The sequence below is a fragment of the Motacilla alba genome, chromosome 2 (genome assembly GCF_015832195.1).
Source record: "Motacilla alba alba isolate MOTALB_02 chromosome 2, Motacilla_alba_V1.0_pri, whole genome shotgun sequence".
NCBI lineage: Eukaryota > Metazoa > Chordata > Aves > Passeriformes > Motacillidae > Motacilla > Motacilla alba.
Genome location: NC_052017.1, coordinates 44,483,020 through 44,508,554, shown reverse-complemented (window position 1 = coordinate 44,508,554; position 25,535 = coordinate 44,483,020). Strand labels below are relative to the sequence as shown.

General features: G+C 39.2%; 1 protein-coding gene across 3 annotated transcripts in view; it reads left to right on the top strand.

Annotated features, from left to right (window-relative positions):
• Positions 1-25,535, top strand: part of TRAK1 (trafficking kinesin protein 1) — a 127,830-nt gene that overhangs the window by 38,097 nt on the left and 64,198 nt on the right. For all 3 annotated transcript variants that reach the window (XM_038128815.1, XM_038128813.1, XM_038128814.1), the window contains 2 exons: positions 7,626-7,918; positions 23,609-23,803. Coding sequence is in view for 1 of the 3 variants with exons in the window: in XM_038128813.1 (XP_037984741.1) it covers positions 7,626-7,918; positions 23,609-23,803 (488 nt within the window). In the remaining 2 variants the exon portion in view is untranslated. Of the gene's footprint in view, positions 1-7,625; positions 7,919-23,608; positions 23,804-25,535 lie in introns of those variants that run through there.

The following is a 25,535-nucleotide window of genomic DNA, read 5'->3' as shown; positions in this document are numbered from 1 at the left end:
GTCTGTGCCTTTTGGACCCATCTTGTAGTGATCTACCTCAGTGAGCAGCTTGCACACGTGTGAGTGTGAAAAGAAAGTACATGCTTGGGGTGTTTATACTTTGCATTGCCATACCTCTGAGCTTTGTTTTCTTTCTTCATGAATTCCTTGTCTGCCTGCACATTCAGTTCTCATACCCTGTGCCTTAGTGGTGGTAGTGGTGGTTGAACAGCTTTCCCTTTCCAAGGCAGGCTGAAGATCTCCCAGCCAGGAGCACGAGGCGTTGCAGGAAAGGGAACACACCATTTACATTTTTGCAGTTTTGTTTGTTCACTGAGAGGGGGATATGGTGGGGAGAGCATGGTTTTTGGCCTATATTTAATAAAAGGAGAGAGAGCTGAAAAAAGCTCCCAGTGTAATGTGAGCCTTACACAAGGAAGAGCTATTTATACATCCCTGCAATATTTGCCTGAAGGAACTTGAGAGCAGAGTGGGGCAGTGTTACATAAAGCTGGGTGAGAGCACACTTGTGCCCTCACAGCTGTGAAGGTCAAACCCAGGGCTTTTCTTACAGTAAGCTTCCACTCTCCCTTGCCTGAGGGGAGAAGAGACTGATGGTCTTCTTCTGAAGGCCAAATCCTAGTGGTGAAAAACTTTGGTTTGTGGAGAGCAGTGGTGTGGTTTTCTTTTAAGAGGCTTATTATTTGTGATGTTTTCATCTCCTTGTTTTTTGAGAAAACATGACTGATTTGATTGATGGCTTAATTGTCAAATAAAGCTAAACAAGGTCACAGCAGCAGCTCTGGAGGCCTTGAGAGTGAGATTTCAAACTGTACATGGTTGTATTATGGTTTAAGCAGCTTTTTGGTTATTGCTGCTGCTATTCTTTCTTTTATTCTCATGTGGTGGCTTTTTTATTCCAAATTACATTACCATGCCACTGGCAGTTAACCAGGTATTGTTCTGGTGTTGGATGCCTTCATCAGCTTAGTACATGTTCATTATGAGACTTTATAAAAGTGATTTTAGAAACCCTTCAGATCTTTAGCTTTAACATTTTTTATAGTTTCACAGGCAGAAAAGCCTTTCTTCAGGAGGCATATAGCTTGGGAAATCCTTCATAATGTGTGGCATTAACAGTGCCTGTTGAGACTTTTCTGAAAGATTGCATTTGGCTAGGTCAAAGCATTCCTAACCCCACTATGAAGGAGAAAAAAAATCCAAAACTAACAAAAAGTGTGGAATATGATCTGAATGTATTATAAAGCTAGGAAATTTAAGCAAGAAGTTTGATTAAAAGGACGTTGACTGGCTTTAAAATTTTACATAAGGGTGTAGTCTGGAGTTGTCCAAGATGTTTGTCCCTTTAGTTTTTACTGTAAATTTATTGGAACTCTTGTAACATGAGACATGCAGAATTATGTAAAGTGTTTGAAAGTAAATAAGGTGCTTCTCACATTCTATCACTCATCTATGATGCCTAGACTGTTTATGTCCCTTGAGTTAGAGGTTTTAACTAAGCAGTCAGCATTTTGCATGTTTAAAAGGCAGCTTCTGAGCAGAAGCTAACCCCCATGGTTTATGAAGAGGGTATGTACTACAGCACATAATTAAAACAACTCACTAAATTATTTGGGACCATATTCAGCCTTTATATTCAGCCTTTATCTAAAAGTTAAACAGTGAATGTTTATGTATGTGTGTGTGTGTGTGTGTAAAAGCCAGACCTTCTGCAAATGGTTATTTCTTCAAGGTCTGACAACATGTATTTAAATGGAAGAAGGCATTTTGACTGACTGTTGAACCCACCCACTTAGTGAAGAAATTGTTATTAAATTTAAAAAAAGGAAAATTTACAGATTCAAAATGTCCCTTACGAAAGAAATAAGAATTTGGATACTTAAAGGAATTCTAAGTTGCTTCAGTCGATTATTTTCCCAAACAACAAGGATAGGTGAACAGATTAATCTTGTTACATATGAGACAGACGTATAAAGACATACATAGCTTTGATTTGCTTCAGTGTCTACATGGAGCATTTTGCATGTGAAGAATTTTTTTTTGGTGGGGGGGTAGATAAGAACCTTGAGGATTCTTTTTAAACAGCTTAGTAAAACTTACCAGACTTAGTTTAAAACAGAGATGCTTAGTAGATTTATAACATGATGCACAAAACAAGGAAGGATATTTCTGGCTAGACTCTTTCAAGTACATAAAAGGCTGGGATTTGCACATTCTAGAACCTGATGATGTGTTTAAGCAGCAGTTAGTACTTAGTAAATGAGAATTAGTGAATTAATAAATGAGAATATAGGATCAGGGCTCTGAAGCTCCAGGCGGATGTGAAGAGTAGAAAGCTCTCTCAGTCCCTTGATATCTTGTGGTTCTGTCTAAATTAGCAAATACTTTGGTCAGTAGGGGTAGGTGAATAGATCAAAACACTGATCTTCATTACTGATTTGAAGGGGTTACTTTAAATTAAATTTAGCCTGTCACCTTGGGCTGAATGTCCCCTCTTACCCCTGCAGTTTGAAGTTTCTTGAAGAATAAAATTTAATAGATACATGCCAGATGACTTGTAAGTGATGTAGCCCATGGGACTACCTGAAGTTTCATGTCCCTGTGAGACAGCAAGTATTTTGCATTTCAGCATTTGAAGTGCATCTTGCAGCAGAGTTTTCAGATGCTTACTCAAAAGGGAATTGATTGTTCATATGTACCAGAGCTGTTATGCAAAACCAGCCGGCTCACAGTAAATGGTTTTGCTTCTTCTCTAAACCAAACAGCATAGTTGAATTACATATGAGAGTATGCATAGCAAAAGAATGACCTGGAAGATTTTAGTCAGATGTTCTGGAAAGATATTTTTTCCCTCTGTTAAGGAAATATTTCTTTAAATTGGCAGAGATTGAGTGTCCCGGTTGCCATTTTCGACAATTGAATAAAAGTAGTATTGAATCACAAAATCTGAGCTGGATAATTAAAAATGGTTCAAAGCTTAATAATCACCAAAGGGTGCAGCATGTGGCTCTTGGGTAGCACATTAGGAGTTCCAGATGTTTTGTGGCTATAGTAAATTGCTGTTGCTACAACCCAAGATGGTGGTAAGAATAATGTTGCAAAGTTATGGATAACTTACTTGGCTTTGCTGGGCTCTAGGTGAGCACATGGCTGAATATCTCTGTGTCTTTTTCTGCTTTTGATGGAGGAAGAAGGATTACTTAAAGTCATTTGAGTATTCAGATTCAGGGCTAAGTTCAGTTTAATGCTGAATGCAGAAAAGCTTCATCTCAAATGACAGTGAAAAAGCAAGTGGTTTGTTTTATTTACTTGTATATGAAATTTGTAGTGTATGAAACTCAACCCTTTCCCCACAAAACAACCACAAAGAAAAAATGAACAAATTTCTTTTCATGTCCAGAACCCAGAAATGGCTGACTGTTGTGGACATTTTTTTTCCCCTCTGCTTCAAAACCATCTAATTTTGGCTGTTGTCTAATGTAAATGTGTCTGTTAGCTTTGAACTGCTTTGCCTAGATAACTGGCAAAGCTGGATTTTTTTTTTTCGTTTTGTTTTGTTTTTTATATGTGGAACACAGTGACTAATCACAGCTCAATACCTGACTTGCCTTTTGTAATCTGGCCACAGGTACACTCCAGTCAGTACCCAATGTACTTCTTCATCAAGTCTTGGTTACGTTGCAGTCACAGTCCAGTGTATTGTGTGGATATACTATTAGATTGCAGAGGTGTTGGCTGTATGTAGAATTGAAGGTCTTAATATAATAATCATGCCAGTACTCTGTTTTAGGCATTTATTGAATTAGACCAAAATCTGGGCATTCTACAGAGGTGGTGTGCAGGAGCAAGTCTTGGTGGTTGTTGATCACTCTAACAAGGTGCAGGGTTGGAATGATTGCCTTTCAAACAACTGACAAATTAGGGTTTTTTTCAGAGTAGAATGACCTTTGTTAAATGATAATAACTTTAGGGAACTTTGCTCTTTCAGCAAACAGTTTTACACTGAAGGATTTTGTTCAAACATTCAAAATTAAATTTTTCTTTAGTTCCACATCTGTCTATTGGCCTCAGACTTTCATTGTATTTAGACTGGGAAAAAATGGCACAGTACAGCCAATGGTCCAATATAGCTTTTACCATACTGAGGCAAAAGCTGAATTATGTCATATTAGGTAGGAGAGGAGTTACTTAAATCCTATATCCAGGGTGCTGTTGACATACGCAGCAGAAAGAATGAAATGGGTTGAATTTTCATTAAGAAAAGTTATAATCTGATTTACAAACTCTTCACTTGTTTGGATGTCAGATTAGGTACAAAACTATGATAATTATTTCTATCCTCATTTGTATCTCAGAAGGAGTAAATACCAAGGCGTTCAATAACAATTTGTACCATCATGTTTACAAATATTGTATGTGCAGGTGACACTGACTAAAGAATAATATTAATATTGTGTATTTTCTGGGGACAGTAACTATCATGTCCATTTCTCTTTGTGGCTGTTTTGACAATCTGGTAAATAGTCTTCAGTTGCAATTTGTTTTTATTTTCTGCAATAGGAAGACTTACATAGAAGTTTAAAGGACAAGTGTGCATTGCCTGGATTAGGTGGTAATATTTGCCTTGCAGGAGATGCCATGCAAACAGTTTTAGAAGAATGAACAACATTTCTCCCCTATGTTTATGGAAACTGAGGATATTTAATAAGTCTGAAAGGAAGAGACACACACATTTATGCTGGCTTTTCCTCCATGATACAAGGTTTTAAGTTCAAGGCAAATTCTCTTCCTTAAACCTGAACTTGACTTTCTCATGTAGATGCTCCATGTGTTTCTATAGTCGACCAGGCAGACTGACTGTTGTGAATTTTGAGAGGTTTAGCTTTTGTTCCTTCTTTGTACTTTCAACCTTCTTCTAGTTTCCCTAAGTGCCAACAGTGAAACAGTTTGTGTGAAGGAAGAGCATTGATGACTTTTGTTTCTGGATGCATATCTCTGTTTACTCTTAACAGAGTCAAGGGTTGGGGTGGAGCTTACAGGCGGGGGAGAACTGGTTCCATGGTACCTTAGTGGAGTGAATGTTAAGAGGTGAAACTCATTCAACACAAACTTCTTATGCAGATTGGAATGTTATGTTTTGGCCAATATGTTTTGACCAAAAGTATTTTTGGTGAGGATTTTGTGGGAGAGAGTCAGAAATGGTGGTCAGGTATGTCAGATGTTGGATGTCATTTGTTCAGAAAAGTTACAAGATCTTAAATTCCCAGAACTCATTTGAAGGCTGTGGACAAATCACACCCTGGTTATCAGTGTTATTTCATTCAGGAGTGCTGTTTTCTTAATGGATTCCTGAGTTGTTAAGGCAGGGCCTGGGAAGGAGGGAAGAGGAGGGCAAGAAAAGCTGAAAAGTGCTGTTGGAACTTTTAGTTATTTAATCCTAGTCAAGGGCCTTGTTCATAACAACAGACTTATCTAACAGTTTCCCAAAACAAATGTAATTCACAGTTGTGTGGCAGCAGCTGGGACAAAATTGACTCCATCTAATCAGTCAGTCTGTGCATTTCCAGTACTTTTTCTTGTTTATAGCTTAAACTGTTTCTTTCTTCAGTGCAGAGGGGAAAATTAAGATTTGCATTTTGATTCCAGCTTCATTTGAGAAACTAATTTTTAATATCAGTAATCTCCCTCTAGTTATTTCTAAGGAGCCACTTGAAAGGGGACCATTTAAAAAGTAATCAGTACAAGTAACCCCATTGTTCTTTTCAGTATGTACTGTGATAGTGCAGGAATAATGGGTGCTCTGCAGGGGAACCATAACACTTTCTGTTAAAGCACTCGAGTGAAGCTTTCTCTTCCTGCAGCTGCCACAGTAGAGTATCATTTTTATTAGGGTATGGAATAAATTTTTAATTCAGTTTAGTGTACTGCTTTAGCTGTTACGGTCCTTGCAAAATATGGTTTTTGAATTTCGAGTGTGAGAAGTATTTCCAGGTTAAGTGATACCATGCAGGAATACAAATGTATGTAATTGAGGAAAACTTAATGAAATGTTATTTTGTGTGTAAGGGTATTTTTTCCAAGTGTTAATATTGCCCATCTGTTTTCTAGTTACGGTGTTCTGATTTCAGTACAAATGTATCCTTGTTGAGACCCTCGGAATGGAGGATAGAATTTTGGTTTTTTGTTCTTACACCTGTTCTGAAGGGGAAAAGTAGGTAGAGAAAAATAGTGCTGGTGCAGTGTTCCAGCTTTGTTGCAAGACATTTCTGAAGCTTACTCCCAGAAGGTCTAAACACCTGATCACTGTCTTGACAGTTTAGAGACTGATATTTGAGTCTTGCAGTGAGTTTCTAGAAATACTGTCATGTTTTATTGGAGCAATAATGTTATTGGCTAGGAATGCCAGAAAACAAGATGCCGAAATACTGAGTGTAACTTTAACAGCAAAATAAGATTATCTGGACATGTTCCAGAGATTAGTGAGAGCCTTTTTCACATAGAATTCTCAAGAAAACTGTTGTTCTGGTTCTCAGTGAAGCACTGAACATAGCATGTTCTGTTGCTGCACTTGCATATGGACTTGCATCCAAACCTGCTGCTTGTAAATCAGTGCAGTTGTGTTTTCTTGCTGTCTGTCTTCCTGTTTTTCCCATGTTGTCTGGGTGTTCCTGTGTGGCTTGTTCTTCAGCTGCTGCTTATGCGTTGTAGCTGTTACATAGCTTTAAAGTCCTTTCCCAAGTCTGTTTTTCTGCAATCCCATGATAATATTGTCCTTTCCTCGCAGTAGGGAGCCTTTGCATCTTTCCTTACACTGCTGATAACCAAAAGCAGTATCATACCATCATTTTTTGCCGTGCCTTTAGCTCCTTACACAAAATGTTTGGTTAAGTTTTGGGAGAAATGTGCTCTTCTTCATTCCTTCTCTGGCCAATTCCATCTTTCTGGGGACATCAGTATCCAGCGTGGAGGGACTTCATTCCCAGTTTGGCTGAGGCACTGGGGAGCAGCAGTGTGGTCAGTCCTTTAACTCAGGGCACTTTGAATTTTGTTTTCTGTGTTCCCTGTAAAGGGAGCTAGAAGTGCCGGCTGCCAGTCTGTCAGTGAGGGGCTGTGTGTACAGTGGAGAGGAAAGTCTAGTACCGTTATACCATCAACTTCCAATAATTGCTGTTTTGTTTGCTATCAGTTGATTTCAAGTTACGGTGTTAATAAAGTTCCAGTAAATCAACCAGGGATGTGCAGCCTTTCTGTGTGACCTGGCTCATACAGATGCTGGGTTACACAAAACTTTAACCTGGCTGACATGAGAGAAAGTTGGTGAATGAGCCAAGGTGAATGGACTGTGCTTACTGCAAGTTGGGATAGGCAAAAATATGGATGTTTAATCAGCTGTTAGTAAAAAACGTAGTACAAGGACTGACACTTTGCTACTGTGCAAGGTGCAGAGTGCACACCACTGGGCAAAGTGCAGAGATAGGCACCTGCTCTGTGAAGAGTGTAGGAGTTTCAGTATTTGCTGAATTTGTCAGGTTAAACTAATGTTTAAGGAAAAGAAAACCATCTGTCCTGGTATACACTGTTTGGAATGACCTGAATTGAACATTTGTTCCTTTTGTGTTCTGCAGACTTCTTGAAGCCAACTCTAGTGAAGACAAGGAGTTCCATCTGTGCCAGCCAGCCCCGGTCTCCAGTGCTGGTCCCCCTGATGGCACATTGTACAAGCCTGTGAAACCTGCCAAGCTGGACGCCACAGCTTTGCACGACTGCACTTTGGCCGCCACTGTGCCTCCCTCGGAGCTGTCGAACCATGCAGTCCTAGCCTGCGACACAGGCATTCACGAGGAGCACTATGTAAGCGAAGGCGTGGAAGATGATGTGCCAGACTGCAGAGAGTACAGAGATGCCTGCACCATTACTGGTAAGCAGTCAAATCCTTTACCTTAGTGAGCATGTGGTGGTGTAGAGTTAAACTTCTGTTCTTAAACTCTTGGTGGGATATCTGCTTCATGGACGGTGCTGCTGCTGTTCTGCACATTTTTTCTTCTTTTCCCAGGCACCTGGATTTTCAGTGAAAGCACTTGTAATGTTTAGGGTCCTTGCAAATAGGACAGACCAATGACAGCTGCAAAACCAGCTTACTGTATTTATGTACTAAGGAAATTGAACCATTTGAATGTTTGTTTGGAAAATAACAGAAGTCAGGGATGAGGAGAAGGGAACACTGCACCTTAAAGTTTATGGAATGCTTGTCCTAATGTTCAGCATAATTTAGAATTCTATCTTCATATGAGAATTGCTTTCTCATATGAAGAATGTGAGAAATAGGGATGGGAGAAATTTGATCTAATTTTTTACTGTACATATTTTTGCTTTTCAAACCCATTCTATTTTTTCACATTTGTTCTGGAGTAGTAAAAGTTAATGTAAATGGAATAGCTTCTTCTGCATGCTTTTATAAGAGGTTGAATACTGTGTTATAGAGTCATACAAATAAATGGAATATGTGTTGAAGTATGGTATTTTAAACAGAATTAGATTCTTAGTGCTATGGTCAGCTGACTCTTTTTTTTTTTTGTGTTTGAGTAATCACTGTAACTCAGTTTAGTCATGGTTATGGCCATGAAATGACAGGCAGCTTCCATTCCAAGTCCATCGTTTGTTGGCTGAGCTGTGAGGCTTCTCTTAGCCTAATGTGACCTTGTGAGTTCTAATTCTTTTGAGAACCTTTGAGGAGTCAGCTGAGTTTTTGGAAGGGAGAAATGAGATGTCTGAGAAAAACAGCAATAAGACTAAGGCCGTTCTAATTGGCAGCCAGATACTTTTATCCTGAGTTACTGTCAGCCCTTTCTAGAATTGTCTTTAAATCAGAGAACTAGCTAATGGTGACTGTCAGCAGCTGCTTTAGTAGCATGCCTTAGCTTAGCTCAGCCCAGCAGCTGGGTAGTTACTAAGGGTTGATATTCTAAAAAAAAAACCAAAAACAAACAAACAGAAAGAAGGGCAGAGTTGCTCTCAAGTCCACCCTGATTTCCTTGGGAAGGTAAGCAGCAGGATTAACACTGGAGTCACTTTTATGCATCTACATAAAATAAATATTTTGTTTAGATAAACAAACTTACTTGCCCTCCTTCCTTCCTTCCTTGTTTTCATGGATTTAGAGCTCCTTAACTGGTTAGTTAAAAAATAGTCATCCTTTTGACTTCCATGTAGTTAGGTAGACTAGAAACTGCTCATCACATAAATGCATTGTGGGTAGTATAATTCTGTTTTCCAGGCCCCTTGTAGAAGGATCTTGGAATCCATTCTGCTGGCTGTGGCTTGTCTCCCCTTCAGCCCCTCTCCTCTCTCCCCTGTTAACAGAAAGTTAATTTTGTTTTTCTGTTTCTGACTACAAGCTGGGCCAACCAACTTCTTTCATGAATCAAGATGCCTTCTTGATTATGGTTTCTTGAAAGGCAAGACAAACTCACTTTTTAACATTTAAAAAGTTTTTATTAAATGGAGGCCAGGACATGTTCTTGCTACTTCACATTCCTTCAAGCCTGAAGTAGTTTCTGAATCTCTTTCTTCTTGCTTAGCTGTCAGCCTAGTGTTGTTTACAGATTGATCCTAAATTGCTTTTTAAAATGGATTTGCTATTCTGTGGTGTCAGATTTGTACCATTTGTGATTGAGGATAACATGATGTGACTTGCAGTAGAAATAGCAGTGGTTTTGTTGATTGTTTGGGTATTTGGGGCCTTTTTTTGTTGCTTATGGATTTTGGAGCTTCAGCTTTTTGCTATGCATTTTAAAGGTGTCAGAGGGCATAGGCTGGAAGTAAGGAATTGGTCTCATATTCCCTCTGTAAAATCTTTGTCAGTTGTGTGTGCAGGTATGCAGTGTATACCTTTGAAACAATCTGAAAGATAAATATTTGACTGAATTGTCAGGATTGTCAGAGACTTTAACATGAAGACTTTGTTTAGTTCTGATTGACAACTTATCACATTTAAATTGTTTAGTGGGAAAAAATTTCTCATATCAAGTCTGCATATACTATACTTTTTTTTCTGATACCAAGCCTTGACTGATCCTAGAGTTCAAATTCAGCAATCAGTGTAATCTATATTTCTTTTTAGTTTTAAATTAACACCAACAGCCTATTGTACGAACTATCTGCAAAAATTCTTGTGAATAAATGCTTGGGCACATTTAAGAAAAGAATGGGAAACTGAGGCACAGTGTGGTGTGGTGATGCTTTCTGGAATGCAGCAAGCTAATGGTAATTGGAGCTATATCTGACATAACTAACAGTACATTGTATGATGTGCATATTTTACTATTTAACTTTTCCAGACCATTGATGCTCAAAGAATTTTTAATGCTGCTTTCTTTTCTCTTTGTTACTGTTTTTGTTTCCTGTTATGTTTGCTGGCAGTAGAGAGGTACTCAGTCAGCAGCACCATCTTATCTGCCTGGGACCTAAGAGCAGATTCAATGTAGCTGAGAGCGTTGCACATTCTGATTGTGCTAAGCGTGTATTCTTGGATATAGGGCTGGCTTAAACATTTCTTGTCTCCAAACCATCTCAGGATTGGGCTTGAACAGATTTCTGTGGGAGTGCAACTAGAGGCATTTTAGGCAACTGGTCTGGATAGAATCCTTGCTGTGCTTTTGTGTCAGAGAGGAGATGAGAGTTACTTTTTAGTTAGGTCACACCTCTCTAATTGTCCTATTGTGTGTCCTAAAAGCAATTCTGTTTGCATAACAGAGGCAATAAGCGCTGTAGGGCTGGGTCCAGGGGACAAAAGCAGTGTGGTGAAAAATTTCCTTGAGCCAATGTCTGAGATAGGGACAGAACCCTAAAAACACCTTTCCCACTGAATTTGGTACTAAAGCACCATCCAAAGCTCATAGGTGCTGCAAGTGGCACCTATGAAGCTTTATGCAGGTAAATGTATTTGAATGTGTGCTGACTTCAGCACAGAAGGGCAGATGAAATAGAATAGTTAATCCTTGAAAAAAATTGTTTGTGGATGTTTTAAGAGTTGTTATGAAAAATAATAACATTTACTTTGTGTATGGTGGAGCACATACTCTCTGAACACTAAACCTAAAAATTGACTTAGTAGAGGTTGTAATGGATTTTTTGTTTTGTAATATTTCATTCTAGGTTTTGTTAGCAAGATTTAGGAGAAAAGTTTAATGTAGTCTGACTTCAAATGTTCTGTTGATAGTGGAGTTCCTGCAGGTAAATGGGCAGGAGACTTAAGCCCTGTGGTTGGTGGACAGCAGGGCAGCACCGTATGGAAGTGGCATGGTGCTGCTGCATGTGGGAGGCACCTATTGTGTCCTAGATGTGTTTTTTTTTTCCCCTTTTAACTTTTCTTTTTCTTGCTGCTCTCATCTTCTGAGAGTGTAGAGATAGGAATACAGATGTAGCACCATCTAGTGTTCTTTTTGCTAGAAATGGAGTGGAAATGCTTTTCAAGGTCTGTCTTTTCTGTAATTGCAGTGCAGATCTGAATACTTTCAGTCAGATGTTGATGAAAACAGCAACTGGAGTTGGGGGCTTTCTTCTCTAACACCACCACAAAAAGCACTACCACCCCCATCCCATTTTTTTGTAGTGAAGGAAGGGCTGTAATCTTGACGTGAAAAAGCAGAGTATCGCTAAATTGGTCAGTAGTCACAATTTTATGAATTACAAAGGCCTCTTTGTCTGATTGCCTTTTTTTATCTGTTACCTGCTGTCTGACAAATCCTGTCTCTCTGGAAATAGGGAATACAGTGGGGATGGAAGTCAAATATCACTGGATAATACTCTTGTGAGAGCTGTCTGACTGCCAGAATATTTTTGTTGGGCTTTATGATTGTTTCTTTTTTTTCTTTTAAAATATGCTTAACACAGTATCCTTAGACATCTTCAGAGTTAACTTTGTCTGCTTTTGCATGTCTGAATATTCACTATTTGCATTGATTTTGGTATGGTGTACTTTGTAATTCAAGAGCTAACTGCTTAATATGCCATGTAGGTTTCCTTCATCCTTCTCTGGAAAGGGAGAGAATGAATGGACTGTAATTTAAATTGCCCAGCTCCTTCATTAGTTTGCATAATTCTTTGGTTCATTGTACTAATTACTCTCACTAAATGCATGTAGGAATGTGTTTTCTGGCTGTTCAGGACAATTTCCTGAGGGCTGTTGAATTATTGGGAAATGCTCTCTGGTAATAACCTGTGTCTTACTTTGTTTGCAATTAACACAAGTAGGTTTTGTGGTTTGTTTTTTTATTTTAATTTCTAAAAACAAAGTTACATTACTGGAGAGGGTCAAACAAAATGTCTTTTTTTCTTAGCAGGAAGGTGTCAGTGAGAAGAGTTGGTATTGTTTGACCTTCCTTGTGGGTTGTGTAACTTGCACGTTACTGCAGTGACTGCAGTGGAAGGAGTCATAACACCCAGAGAAACCAACTTTCTCTTGCTGCCAAGTCTCATTCACACAATCTCCTAGCAATATTGGGATGCAGAAAGTTTTCTCTGGGGTTTGCATCCTGTCTCTATCCTTATTCAGACTTGAAATATGTTCCCATATGAATGAGATTCCGTTCTCTTTCACCAAATTACCATCTTCATGGTAACATCAGCCAATTTTGATAACTGACTGATCCTACAGATAACTGGTATTGCTCTGACCATTTCTTTATGTGATCAATTTATTTTAAAAGACATGCTTAGGGCCCACAGAATTTCCATTCCATTGTATGTGTGTCCCTCCCAAGATGCATGGTTTTGTGTTGAAATGCTGAATTTCTGTTCCTTCTGTTTCAAGCGTGATAAAGCATGATTACTCTAAATTAACTCCTTAGGGGTTTAGGTATTATAGGTTGTTGTGAGATTGCTTTACTGTTGTTATTCAGGTGATGGGGAGAATGCTGTACCTGTGGCTGTCCCGTTCTAGGTGTGTGAGTTACCACCAGACACCATGTGCTTGCTAATCTGAGACTGTTCAACAGGGTGCTCTGGTTGGTTTTACTACCTGTTACAGGCCTGCTGGTTGACTTCTAAGCTTTAAATGGCTAAAAAAGTATTGATAAAATATTCACAGTTTTGAATTGCTTCCCGTTATTTGAATCTCTCTGAGTACTGTTGGGGTTAACTTTCTCTTTTACTGTTGTGGTTACATTTCTCTTTTAGTGGAGCATAACTTGCTCTAGCATTTGTGTCTTTTTCTGCTCCTGCTTTGGGGCGGGACTTCCACGTTTTTCTCAGTTTTGTCAATATGAGAGATGTTAAATACTGCTTGGTGGAGCTGGAACTCAAGCGAAGAGCATAAGAAATGCTCTGCTGTATTGGACCAGCCAGCTCAGTACTGTGTTTCTGACTCCAGAAACTGCAGGTACTGGTATGGAGATCACGTACTCAAGCCACTCTCGGTAGTCTACTCTCAGCATAAGTACCCCCATCATGCAGAGCTATTTAGTGTTGGAGCCTGTCCATAGCTTTTTCTTGTCTGGATCTGCTGATTGTTTTACCCTGAAAGTTCATGGTTGCTGCTCCTGTGTGGAGTGACACCGATCTTGCAGTTTCTGTCAGTATTTGTCCTAGTTATGCAGGATTTTGGTGAATATCAGTTCTTCTTTCCCCTTATGAAGTTATCTTCATTATTTTGAAAAACCTTCATCATTTTTACATACCTGTCTACTCCCCTCCCAGCTCTCTTAGTCATTCCTTTAAATAAAGCTATGAGAATGTTGATCCTTTTCCTCAGCCCATTTACTTTATTGTAAGTTATTGTCACCGGTCTTATCCTGTAAGCTTGATCTAGTTTTGGTCTCTTCTCCCTCTTTCCTGACATTTCTGTAAGCAGCAATTGCTAAATTCTGAACAATCTTCCTTTCTCTAAAGCATTCTGAAAATGCCAGTCCTGTTAACATGAGGTAGCTCCTTCGGCATTACTGGAACAATTTTATGAGTCTGACTATTTCTGTCTAGCATACTCTGACAAAATGATCTTATTCTCTGTTGCCTGCTGCATCATTGCCTCTATTTTGAATTTTCTGTATGGCTTTTGGTACATTTTCAGTCAACTTAATGCAGATTCTCACCCCCCCCCCCCCCCCCCCCCCCCCCATATTCTCCCACAGTTGCTTTCCAGCTCTTATCCTTTTCAAGTTACCTGGTGGGTTTTTTTTGATTCCTCTCCTGTGTCAGGTTGTTACACTACCTCTTAATCTGTATCTTGGGCATACGTTTTTATTTTATCAAGGATTATCTTTTTGTGGTTTGATGACAGTTGGTTGGTTGGTTGGTTTTCCCTTAAGAAGAATTCTGCTGTGCTCCCTATACCCTTTTACTTATTTATGCTTCATAATATGATCTATGTTTTTTAGTGTAAACTGTCAATTCTCAAGTCACTATGAAAGCAACTGTTGGAAGTACAAGTCCAGTGTGACATTTTTAAAGACATTCTTAGATTTCCCTTGTTTTGAGAAGCACTTATCATTCTTAAATATATACTTTATTCAAGGTAGGGGTGCATGAAAGCAGTAAGTGCTGATCAGTGTTCTGGGTTTGTTCTTTGGAGAAAGTACTGATGCAAATGCCTAGTAGATTTTTTGGGGGATTTTTTCGGTTTGCATTTTTTGTTTTCCTGTTGTGGTGCAATGAATAGTGAGGAAGACTAAATAGCTACATTTGATTATTGGTTCATTTAAATATGTGAAAACAGCTTTCATTCCATAATTTAGTTCCGTAACACATGAAGTTCAGCTTTACCTTTCTCCCACAATGTATGTGTGTGTGTCCACAATGAAGCAACACATTTTTCACTTAAAGTAAGCATCTGTAAAGAGCAAGCTACATAAGATTTAATTCTCATGTTTTGCTTGTGATTCTGTGAAAGCTTTGTTGACAGCCATTGTTTAGTGGCTGGCACATTTTGTAGCTGGGCTGAACAACAAGGAAAAGCAGGAAAATTGCTTTTCAGGGTTTTCATACTCAGTGATTTATCAATGGGTTTTTGAGACATTTGCAGTCTCTCTTGGCAGCTGGAAGATCCTAATGGTTAATGAATGTGTTTATTCTTACTGCTGCTGAACAGTGCGTTGCCAGCATGCCTTTGGTACATGAATAGCTTTTGTTCTTAGTCTAAAAGAATAGCCATGGTGGCAGAGTTTCCTTTTATTTTCTGTTTAGTGCAAAAATCATGATTATGGGTGCATTTATCTACATGGAGAAACATTTCCATACTTTCATTTAAAGCAAACTTCATTTACATTTATGACAGCGTACTGTAGGGTCCTAATAGTTTAATGGACTAAATCACCAAATCTGTCTCAGGTTTTAATCGTAGCAGGAATGTGTATGTAGGATGGAACCAAAGCACAGAGACTTTAGCCTGGTAAACAATGGCATTCCTCACATTGAAACTGTGGAGTTTCATCTTTGTTAGCTTTGACATTCTCAACTTTATCCTAGTCTTTAGCAGGGGTGTTTGGCCAAGATGAAAAGAGGTTGGCATGGAATCTTTTGTTTTCCCACGGAAGCCAGGATTTTGTGCAGTTTTTTCCGTGTTCAGAGGCAGAAGAGCCAATGCTTAAACAACTTTGGTTAAAGGTCTGGCAGAACTTGCAATTTCAAATCATGTCATGCCATAGCGCTCAAGTTACAGACGCTGCCATGGCTATTTGAGGAGTCTGAGTTTTAGAGGTAGGAGACAGCTTTCATGTTGAAGGGCTTTTCTTCCAGATGTTTGGCTTTGCAGCCAGCAGTGAAACTTCAGATGTGTAAGGATGCTAAGGCTATCTTCCCCTTTGGACAAGTCAGTGAATTGGATTTTTTTTTCTTTGCCTGAGAAGCTGACTACTTGCTTTACATTGAAACACATGTCCTGAGTTCAGCTGTATTATTTGAAAGACTTCAGTACAGTTTTAGTACAGTTAGCCACATTCTAGGCAACCTAGAACTGACATTCAAAAGGTATATGGTAAGTCCTAGGGTTTTGCCTATTGCTCTGTACATATATGCTCTGTACATATACATGTAATTGTTAAATAATGCTCAAGAAATACTTGTAATTGTAGACTTCAGTCAATACTTAATGACTGTGTCTTTGTGGGCCTATAGATCTCAAATAATGGATGACTACCGGCCAAATTTTCCTCCTCAGTAGCATAGGGAGCAGCCTAATTGGGTGGTAGGACTTTCTTCTCTCTGCTTTTAATTTTTATGTGGATCTGTTTGTAGTGATAATGACAAGTTCTTTCCATTACTGTCCAAATGGACAGAAAGCATGGGGAAGATGTGGCTATTGAGCTGCTCTAAGCAGCCAGGAAATATCTGCTGGAAACACATTTGGAGAAAGACCATCTTTCTTGCTTCCATCATTGGAATACAGTTAGGCTTGTGGGCCTTCTGAAAAACGAGAGTGCTAATGTAGTCATGGCCTCCTGACTGCATGTTGATCTACATTAGATGGCTAATCTCAGTATCACAGGGAGCAAAATTAGCAGTCAGCATCTTCTGGTGTTTGGCGTGGAATAGCCTCAACTAGACGAACTTCGATTTCTTGTGTTACGTGTGGCTGGACTTTAGTCTCCATGCTGTAGCCCTTGTCCACAGAGAACCTTAATTTTACTTAACTAGTATGGAGCCAGCACTGGAAGTGACCCTATGCAGGTATTGTGTGCTTTTTGTTTTTGGAATTGTTATTTATTTACTGTCCATTCTCAAAGATTTAAAACAGGGGAACTTAAAAAAACGGAGAGAGCTACGTGTCAAGGGTAAGTGTAATATGTGTGTGGGAAATAGGACAGGACTGAAAACTGAAGAGAGGAGTATGTGGTCCCACAAAGTAATGTAGTAGATTTGATTTTTCTTCCAGCTTTCTTCAACGTTTCCTTGTTTTTCTTGTCTCTTTTTGTTACTGTGCTTGTGTCTACTTTGTTTCCTCAGCTGCCTCAAAAAGTAGTGAGAAGTTATAATGTTTTAGTTCCTTTGGGAGAAGTGAAAGATTTGCCTGAGAGTGCTATTGAGACATATTTTGGTTTTTTCTTTTGTTTGTTTGCTTTGTTTGTGTTTAAGGAGAGGATATTTAGATTGCCCCTTTCTGGCTCTGGGCTGAGCACCAGCTGCTGGGGTTTGATGTGGTGGAGTTTCCTGAAAGATACTCAGGGCAGCCATGTGATACAACCTGAAGACCAAATCTTGTGTTTTGAAGGTTGCCAAGCAGCCCAGCACTTCCCTAAAGTCACACCCAGAGAGGAGTTGTTTTGCTGCACACACTACTTTTGTTCAGCAGTTGTTTCCCTTTGTTCAGAGGAGGCATTTCTGGGTAGCACAGCCACTTTGTGCTGTTTGCAAGGTGTTGGCTTCCATCAGGACTGCAATTCAGGGGCACTGTGCTCTGGGAATGATACTGTCTCTGGGTGGTTTTTTGGGGTCTTTTCTGTCATGACTTTTATGTTCTGGCACACCCCTTTTTATCAGAGCCTTGACCCTAGCATGGTTCCTGGCAGGCCTGGGTTTGTGAGTGATTGTTTTTTCCACTTACAGGATTGGGTTGAAAGCAGGAAACTGGCTGGCAAATGTCCTGTGGGATTTGGGGGTTCGGGTACTAAGGCAGTTCTGCCGGTAGGTGGCAGTTTGTACTGCCAGCAGGTTCTGCGGAGACCTGGGAGTCCTTTTAACCTTGGTAGGGGAGCTCTGCTCACAAGCAAAGGAGTAAAATCATGAAGATCAGGGATGGTTTGAACCAGAATGCAGACAGGCAGAAACTATATCTTTTGTGTTCTTTGTGAGGACTGTACTGATAAGCTGTTTGTATTGTGTTTGTAAAGACTCCTGCAGATACCAGACTCTGAGGTTTGTATAGTTCCTTTTCTCTGCGTGCTTTCTGTATGTTTTGGGGTGTTCCTTGTTGGCCGCCACACTCCCCACGCCCTTGTCCCTTCTTTGTTCTAGGTTAATTCTCTGAATTTATCATTAGTTCTAATGTGAAGCTCATCCTGAAATTGTGCAAGTGCTCCTTTTTTATCAGTCAAGCTAGGTTTTTCTTTCCTACAGTAAGATTCCTCTATTGCCATAAACAGATTAAATCCAAAAGCCTGGTAGGGAATAGAGTTTGACAGATAAGATGCTTTTAGGTGACCATGTTAATAGGAATGGATTTTCAAAGCTGCCTACCTGTAGTTCATGTTGAACTTAGCTGGAGTTGAAATTAGTTTCATTGAGGCTGAATAGCTTGTTTGTGAGATGCTGGCATAGTTCCACTCATCCCAGTAACACTGACAGCTAAGTATGTATGTAACTCTTTATGGGAAGTGACCTAATGTATGAGTGCAGGATGCAAAGGACAGTGGGTGACCACTCTACACAATGCCTTGTGATCTCTGTGTTGTTATGTGCAGAGGGGGAAGGCAATCCTTGAGGAGTTGTGCTGTCTCCATACAGTCAGCTCCCATTGTTTTAGACTTTTCACTCCATTTTCTATGTGATCAACTCCTTGCTCACTTGTCAGCAGAGGAGAAAGATGGAAACCTGAAATAACCAAGTGTACTCTTATCCTCACATGAACACGGTTGTCCTGCAAATTCTTTCTTTCTCTAGAGGTGAAAAATTAAAAAAAAAAAAGTGAGGGAAGGAAGAAGCCATCCTCCCACCCTCACTTCAGTCTTCATAGTGAAGAGTTAGTTTACTATATTTAGAGCATTTTGTATGGATAGAGATGTGCCTAGAAGAAAGAGAACTGATTAAATAGTCAAAGGTACCTAGATCAGCAAACATAATATTTCCTTTAAGGAAATATAAGCAAGCTGAAATAACCAGTGAAACTTGAGTGGCTGTCTTGAGAGGCATGGGATAGAGAGGTTTAGAATGTCCAGAATGGGAGAGACACACCAGCCAGTCAAATATCAGTGACTGAAAAGATACAAAACATGCTAGTAGGTAATCCATTAATAACTACCCAAGGGATACTGAAGTGGGAAGAAATATGCAGAAGAGAGCTCAGCTGGAGTGTTCTGCCTGTTTTGCATCTTCTTTATGGAAAGAGAAGATTAGAAACTGTAACAAATTAATCAGGACAAAAGTCTTTGAAAACATTTCTTTTAATCTCATTTAGAAAACAGAGAGCACGAGGAGGAAGGTTGTCAAAAATTACTGCAAAGCAGACTGAGCACCTTCTTCATTTCCTGAGGAACAGGCCATGGAGAAATACATATTTGCAACAAAACAAGTGAGGTGGGGTATAGGAATGTGCCCCTTGTTGACAGAGTGACAAAACTATCCTTTGTCTCTTTAAAAAGGAAAAAAGCCTAGAAGTATCTTTCTCAATTAGCGAAAAAGACACCTCATAGGACTTGGGGGACTTCACCTCAAACTTAAGGACAGCTAATTGGACAGGAGCTGAGAAGTCCCACCTGAGCAATTTACTAGAAAAATAAGAGAACAAAGAAACTAATTGCTTTTGTGGGGTGTTTTACCAGGGGCAAGAACCTTGTGCACCTGGATCAGTTTTTTCTCTGGAAAGAGTTTTGTTATTTTGCCTTTTATTAAAACATTTTTGTTTCCAACACAACCACAGAAGCCATCCTGCTGGAGTTATGCCTTCTAAGGTAGCTGAGCTGTCTTGGGTGTCATATAGATCTCCAAGAGCTTATGAGACCTGGCTCAAGGAGACCATATTTCAGTGAGGTGCTCATATATTTAAGCTAAGAAGAAACTAAAGCAGTAGAACATGTTACTTTCAAAAATAGTATGAAAAAGAGTGAAATTTATTCATTTAAAAATATTTAATTATTTCTATGAAGTGCTGAAAGCTATAGAGTTGCAAGAGCATAAGCAGAACCTGTAATGTTCCATGCTTTACTAAGAATCATGAGTTCATAAGTTATTAACTATTTAAGTTGGTTTTGATCTGCTTGTAGAAATTTGTTTGCCAAATGTGTTTTCCAGAAAACTGAAAGTTGAAAATTGCTTAAATTACAAACCCCAGAATCCAAAACAGCAACTCAAAAGTATATGGTTCAGCTATATTTTGTGGTATCATTTTAAAATTAATTATCAGTTAATTGTTTTAAGTGTAAGGTGTTACAAGTACCTCAATAAAATCGAGGTGCCACCTAGGTGAAGAGGAAGCACTTTTATATCTGTTGGATATCAGCTAACTTAATCATAAATCGCAATCACAGATGACTTCTTAGGTGTTCTTAGTAGAGAAGTTACTTAATTGTTTATCTTTGCATTCTAATCAAAAATAATTTAAAAAACCTCTGTGGAAACACAGTCAGGGTCTTATATATTTTTTATAAGACCCTGACTGTGTTTCCACAGAGGTTTTTGTGTTTGAGGATGGGGGATGGTGTTAATCTGCATATCTTCTCATAACAAATGTGTGCATCTCAGAAAAGGGAGGGGAGGAAAAGTGAAGGGGGTAGAGATTATATAACTGTAGCACTGAGAATATTGCTGTGATTTAAGTAGTGAACTAATGTCTAGTCATGAACAAGTGTAATTATGGTGTCCTGTTTTTCTAAATAGGCAATTGCATCAGAGCCTGTTCGTATTTCCTGCTTGTACACAGATTTTAAACTTGCAGTGCAAGTTAATGACAATAGCATCATAACAGCGTCATAAAAAGTTGCCTTGCCAATTACTCATTAACATCTTTTCCGGTTATTAGGTCTTTTGAATTGCTTAGAAACGCTTAGGATTTATTATATGGTAGAGTAGAAGAATTTTCTTGGTTGACTTGTTTCCCTCGATAATTCTTATTTCTTTACTGCCTGGCCTTCACATTCTAGTGGATTTCTTTTCCATAATAAAACTATATGGTTTTTTTTTTTCTGTGTGTGCATGAATGAGGGTTATTTTCTCCTCACATTTTATTGGTTGCTTCCTTTGTGTTCATTTTTTACTAGTTTTTGGGATAAAACAAGCCACTTTACTTATCTGTAGAACTGAAACTTTCTCATCTCATCTATAAAGTCTGCTTCTTTTGGAATCCTAATAAAAAAGAGAAAGACACTAAAGGTCTGAATTTTATGAAAGTTTTTATTTCTTTGTTCCCAAGACCATCATCTTGGGCTATATAGATTCTTGCATTTTTCTGAAGAGAAAAACTAACATTTTGGCCAGAAAAACTCCTCCAAAACAACCCCAATTTAAAAATTACCTCTATTTTCTTGAGATTGAGAGCAATTAGGTACTCCAAAGATAGATGTATAAAAGAAAATTCTTTTATGTGTACGTGTACCCAGAAAGGTTTTTGATTGTCTCGTGGATGTCAGCAGGTGTTTTTTAGAAGATCAGCTGTCTTTTCTGCACTCAGATGGTTGCAGACACTGAGATGATGCTGTCAGTCATTAAAACGATAGCCAGGGTAAAAGAAAGTTTGTAGTTACAGGCTGGCTGTCATCTTTCAAAGCATGGGGAGCAGATCTTGTTTCTCTGTGTATGCCAGTAGTCCCTCTCAGAACATTGCTAGGACCTTTTAAAATGATGTGTGCAGGCTGATCCTGGCACTGCACAGAGCTCCATAAAAATAGATGCACATGTGGACATCTAACTGCTGGGAGACTTGGAAGACACATATGTACAACAGCTAGAACAGTGTGGATGCAGGCAGAGGAGAATAGCTCCTGATAGGTAATAGCAGACTCCTTGAACCATGAAGTACAATGCAACTTTCCCAAGTGGATTATAGTTCTAGTTATCAGGGTTTTGTAAAGTATGTAGGCAGGAGATTGACAGTATGAGTTCATCTTGGTATTGTCTGCCCTTTTGTCTGATAGAATAGTAATGTTCTTGCAATTTTTAGTGCTTGGGATGCTTTTGACAATGTAGTTTCTGGCTTAAAAAGGTAAAAAAAAACAGGTAATTAAGGATGTATAGAGAAGTATGTGTTACTTCCCCATTTTCTCCTTCCTCCCCTTCTTTGACAGAGGGGAGCTCCACTAAGTTATGATGGAATTGCAGGTCTACCTCAATCCAGCAAGAATAAGTTTCTCTTACAAAAATTGGTGCCCTTGTCAGGAAGCAGCAAGAGCAGGCCTGCCTTATAGGCAGCTGACAGGATGGGAAGGGCGCAATCCTTGTTGGCACGGCCCAGTCCCTTTGTTCCCTAGCAGAACAAAGGTGCTGGCAGCAATGGTTCAAATTGACTCTCCAGGGGTTGATCATCAGACAAATGCCAGCAATCCAGGAAGCCTGGACAATGAGTCGGTGTCAGCAGGGAGCAGAGCTGGGCACAGGCCTGCTCACAGCACCGCACAGGGCAGGACCACGGGCTGGGGTGTACATGGGGGTCCTGGCAGAATGTGCTGGCTGGGCACCATGATGAGCCTGGTCATGGCAATGTAAAGGTACATGGGAGCACTCAGGGCCCTGACAGTCTTTGCTGTTTACTCTGGAGTAAGTCTCAGCAAGAGTTGCAAGAGCTATGACAGGGGTTAAAGTGGGAGCTCTGGTGTATTGCTCTTCCAAAAAAGGCTTAGCTCTTCCTTACTTGGTGTGTGGGGGTAGGGGTTGTGCTGGACGGTGGTGTTTTCTCTTCGTATTGGTGTGGAAATGGAAAACGTGTGGATTGATGCACTAAGTATTTACTGAAAACATACCATGGGTTGGTCAGTTTCTTAATAAATATTTGGCATGACATTGTATTTAATGGTATATGACAATTAAACTGAAATATTTAGAACTATCACGACTTCTTTGGATATTGACACACTCAAAGTTCTTCATTACAATGTAATATAGGTTAGAAGGTGCCTGAGGAGGTAATCTATTCTCACTCATTAAAGGCAAGTCTTTTAGAGTAAATACTCATGGCCTTGTTTACTTGGTTTTTAGTCTCCCTGTGCCCCTGTTTGACCCTCCTCAAGGTAAAAAACTTTCTACTGTGAATTTTTTTTTTTTTGCGTGTTAAAACTTCTCAGCTACCTCTTGGCCTAAATTTAAAGCTCTAATTTAATTTGTAACATTTTTGCAGTTGTTGGCTGTTGGTATCCATTTTTAGAACTGTGCGCAAATTTGATATGTTTGTGAGCATGAGGGGTCGCAGCACAGAATGCAAGTCAAGAGAGTGTCAAAAGGTGCCCTGGAAGTTCCTATAATCATCTTTACCAGTGTGTCTTAGGTGTGAACTGTGACACTGCTAGCTATTGCAGTCCTGGCTTTCTGTTTCTTGAGAAAAATCTGCTAGCAGCAAAGGCAAAAAAATCAAGTGGTACTGAATTGTAGTCCAAGATCAAGTTCAGGAGGTATGTAAGGCTTGCAAGCTAAAAATGATCTGTGAAGTAGAATATCAAAAATGTACATTCCTCTGTGCACTAATGCTTTCTTCATACTCCAGTTGTAACCAGCTCTCTATTCCCCACCCTAGCCCACTTAGTCTTCAATAAATGTCCCTGCTTCTGGAGGTGAGACTTTTTGTCACTAAAAGAGCATGCCCTTGTATTACTAGTAAATACGATGTTTTGGGATAATTTGTGCCAGGCATATCTTCTAAATTTATTCTTTCTTTACATGCTGCAAAATCTTGCGGATATCAAAACAAATTGAAGTTTTTGAAAGCTTGTATGTATAGTACTCAAGGAACTAATAGAGATTGTTCCCTTTTCCTTTACAGATGTGTGCAATAGTACCAATCTTCCTGAAGTTGAAATCATCAGTCTCCTGGAAGAGCAGCTGCCTCATTATAAGTTAAGAGCAGATACAATCTATGGTTATGACCACGACGACTGGCTTCACACACCTCTCATTTCCCCTGATGCGAATATTGACTTAACAACTGAGCAAATAGAAGAGACCTTGAAATACTTCCGTAAGTCAAAAACTCAGAAATTGTACTGAGAAACAAATAAAATAGTGCTATTTTTGTTACCTTCTTGGAAGTATCTGTGCAATTCTTCGAAAACTGTGGAGAGCACGAGAACTGTTTGTGATTTACTGCTTTGGTCTCCAAGATTGTGGTAGACAGGAAACAAAGGGAACATATAATCAAAAATAGCCATTGCATTTGTGATTTGTGCTGCACCTTTCCACATTATCAAATACTGGAGAAACTGAAATAGTTCTTTTTGCTTGTGATCTCTCTCAAAAAGACTGAAGTTTCTGCATCTATGCAGTTTAGAAAGCTTAGACCTCTTTCCATATCCACAATTTTTGAATGTGTTCTCTGTCACATTACACTGTTGTCTGGTGGCACTATGTGCCAGCATCACAGAATGACATGAAATAATTTTGCTGCAGCTTAAGCTTCTAGAAAAGCCTTGTGAAGAACCAAACTCTGACCATTTGGTTAGATTGGCTTGTCCCTTCATTATTTCTTCTGTTCATATTCATACTATCAGACAAAAAATTATTTGTACCTAGAGGGAACATGAGTACAATTGTGACCTTTGTCATTATTCATTCCTTTATTTGAGCCTGTAGATATTTTATCATGCTGAATGGATTCATGTCTTTGGTTTCTTCCATTGTGGATATTGACTTAGATGTGCAATTAGAGAAGACTTCTGTGATTCATCTCCATGACTGCTATGGTAAAGCAATAGCAGTGGATTTACACGGGTTATAGTAGTAGCTACATTTAGGTAGACTTACTGAGGAACTGTAGAGTATTGCCACGTCTGGGGTCACCATTTATTACCATGAGTGTTCTGGATAGTCAGGACTTGGTGAAGCGAAAGAGAGATCTTGACTCCATTTCAGAAGGCTGGTTTATTATATTATGATATATATTACATTAAAAAAGACCACACTATAACTATACTACAAAGAACAGAGAGAAAAGATTCATCAGAAGGCGAGACAGAAATAGAAAAGAACGAATAACAAAGTTCTGTGACTCCCAGAGAGTCCGAGAGCTGCTGCCTCCTCAAATGGCCACCAAGTAGAAACATCCCACATTGACCAATCGAGAAAGCACCTGCTGCATTCCACAGTAGCAGATAACAAATTGTTTACACTTGAAGCTGAGGCCCTTCAGCTTCTCAGGAGAAGAAAATCCTAGCAAAGGGATTTTCATAAAATATCACAACCACAGTAGAGCTTCAGAAGAGATGAGTTACAGGGCTCAGCACAAGCCTGGGCTTAATTGCATTTTGAGGCAACTGTACAATCTCTTTGTACGGAGCACAATTGGTAAAGAAAAGCATGAATAATATGAAGAACTGAGTTTCTGATGTTCATGCTTTAATAAAGGGCATGAAGTATTTTAGTAAAAAACTTACATATGCTTTCCACCTACCCCCAATCACACAAAAACAGTGGGAAGGGAGGGGAGACAAGCTCAAACTGGTCTGTGGAATCAAGTGTACTTCTGCTGGTTTTGTAGCAGCCTATTAGTGCTGTTACAGTGATGGCAGAAGCTGGCTTAAGTAAATATTTTGAAATTTAATGTTTCCAAGGTCTCTAATAATCTGATTAGGCCTGTCTCACAAGTAAAATTGTCTGTGTGGGTGGACTGTTGCAATAACCATGGGAAAATGTTTTGCTAGTGGGACAACGAACTCAAAAATCCCCATGGCAGCATCCTTCTACCAACTGAGATG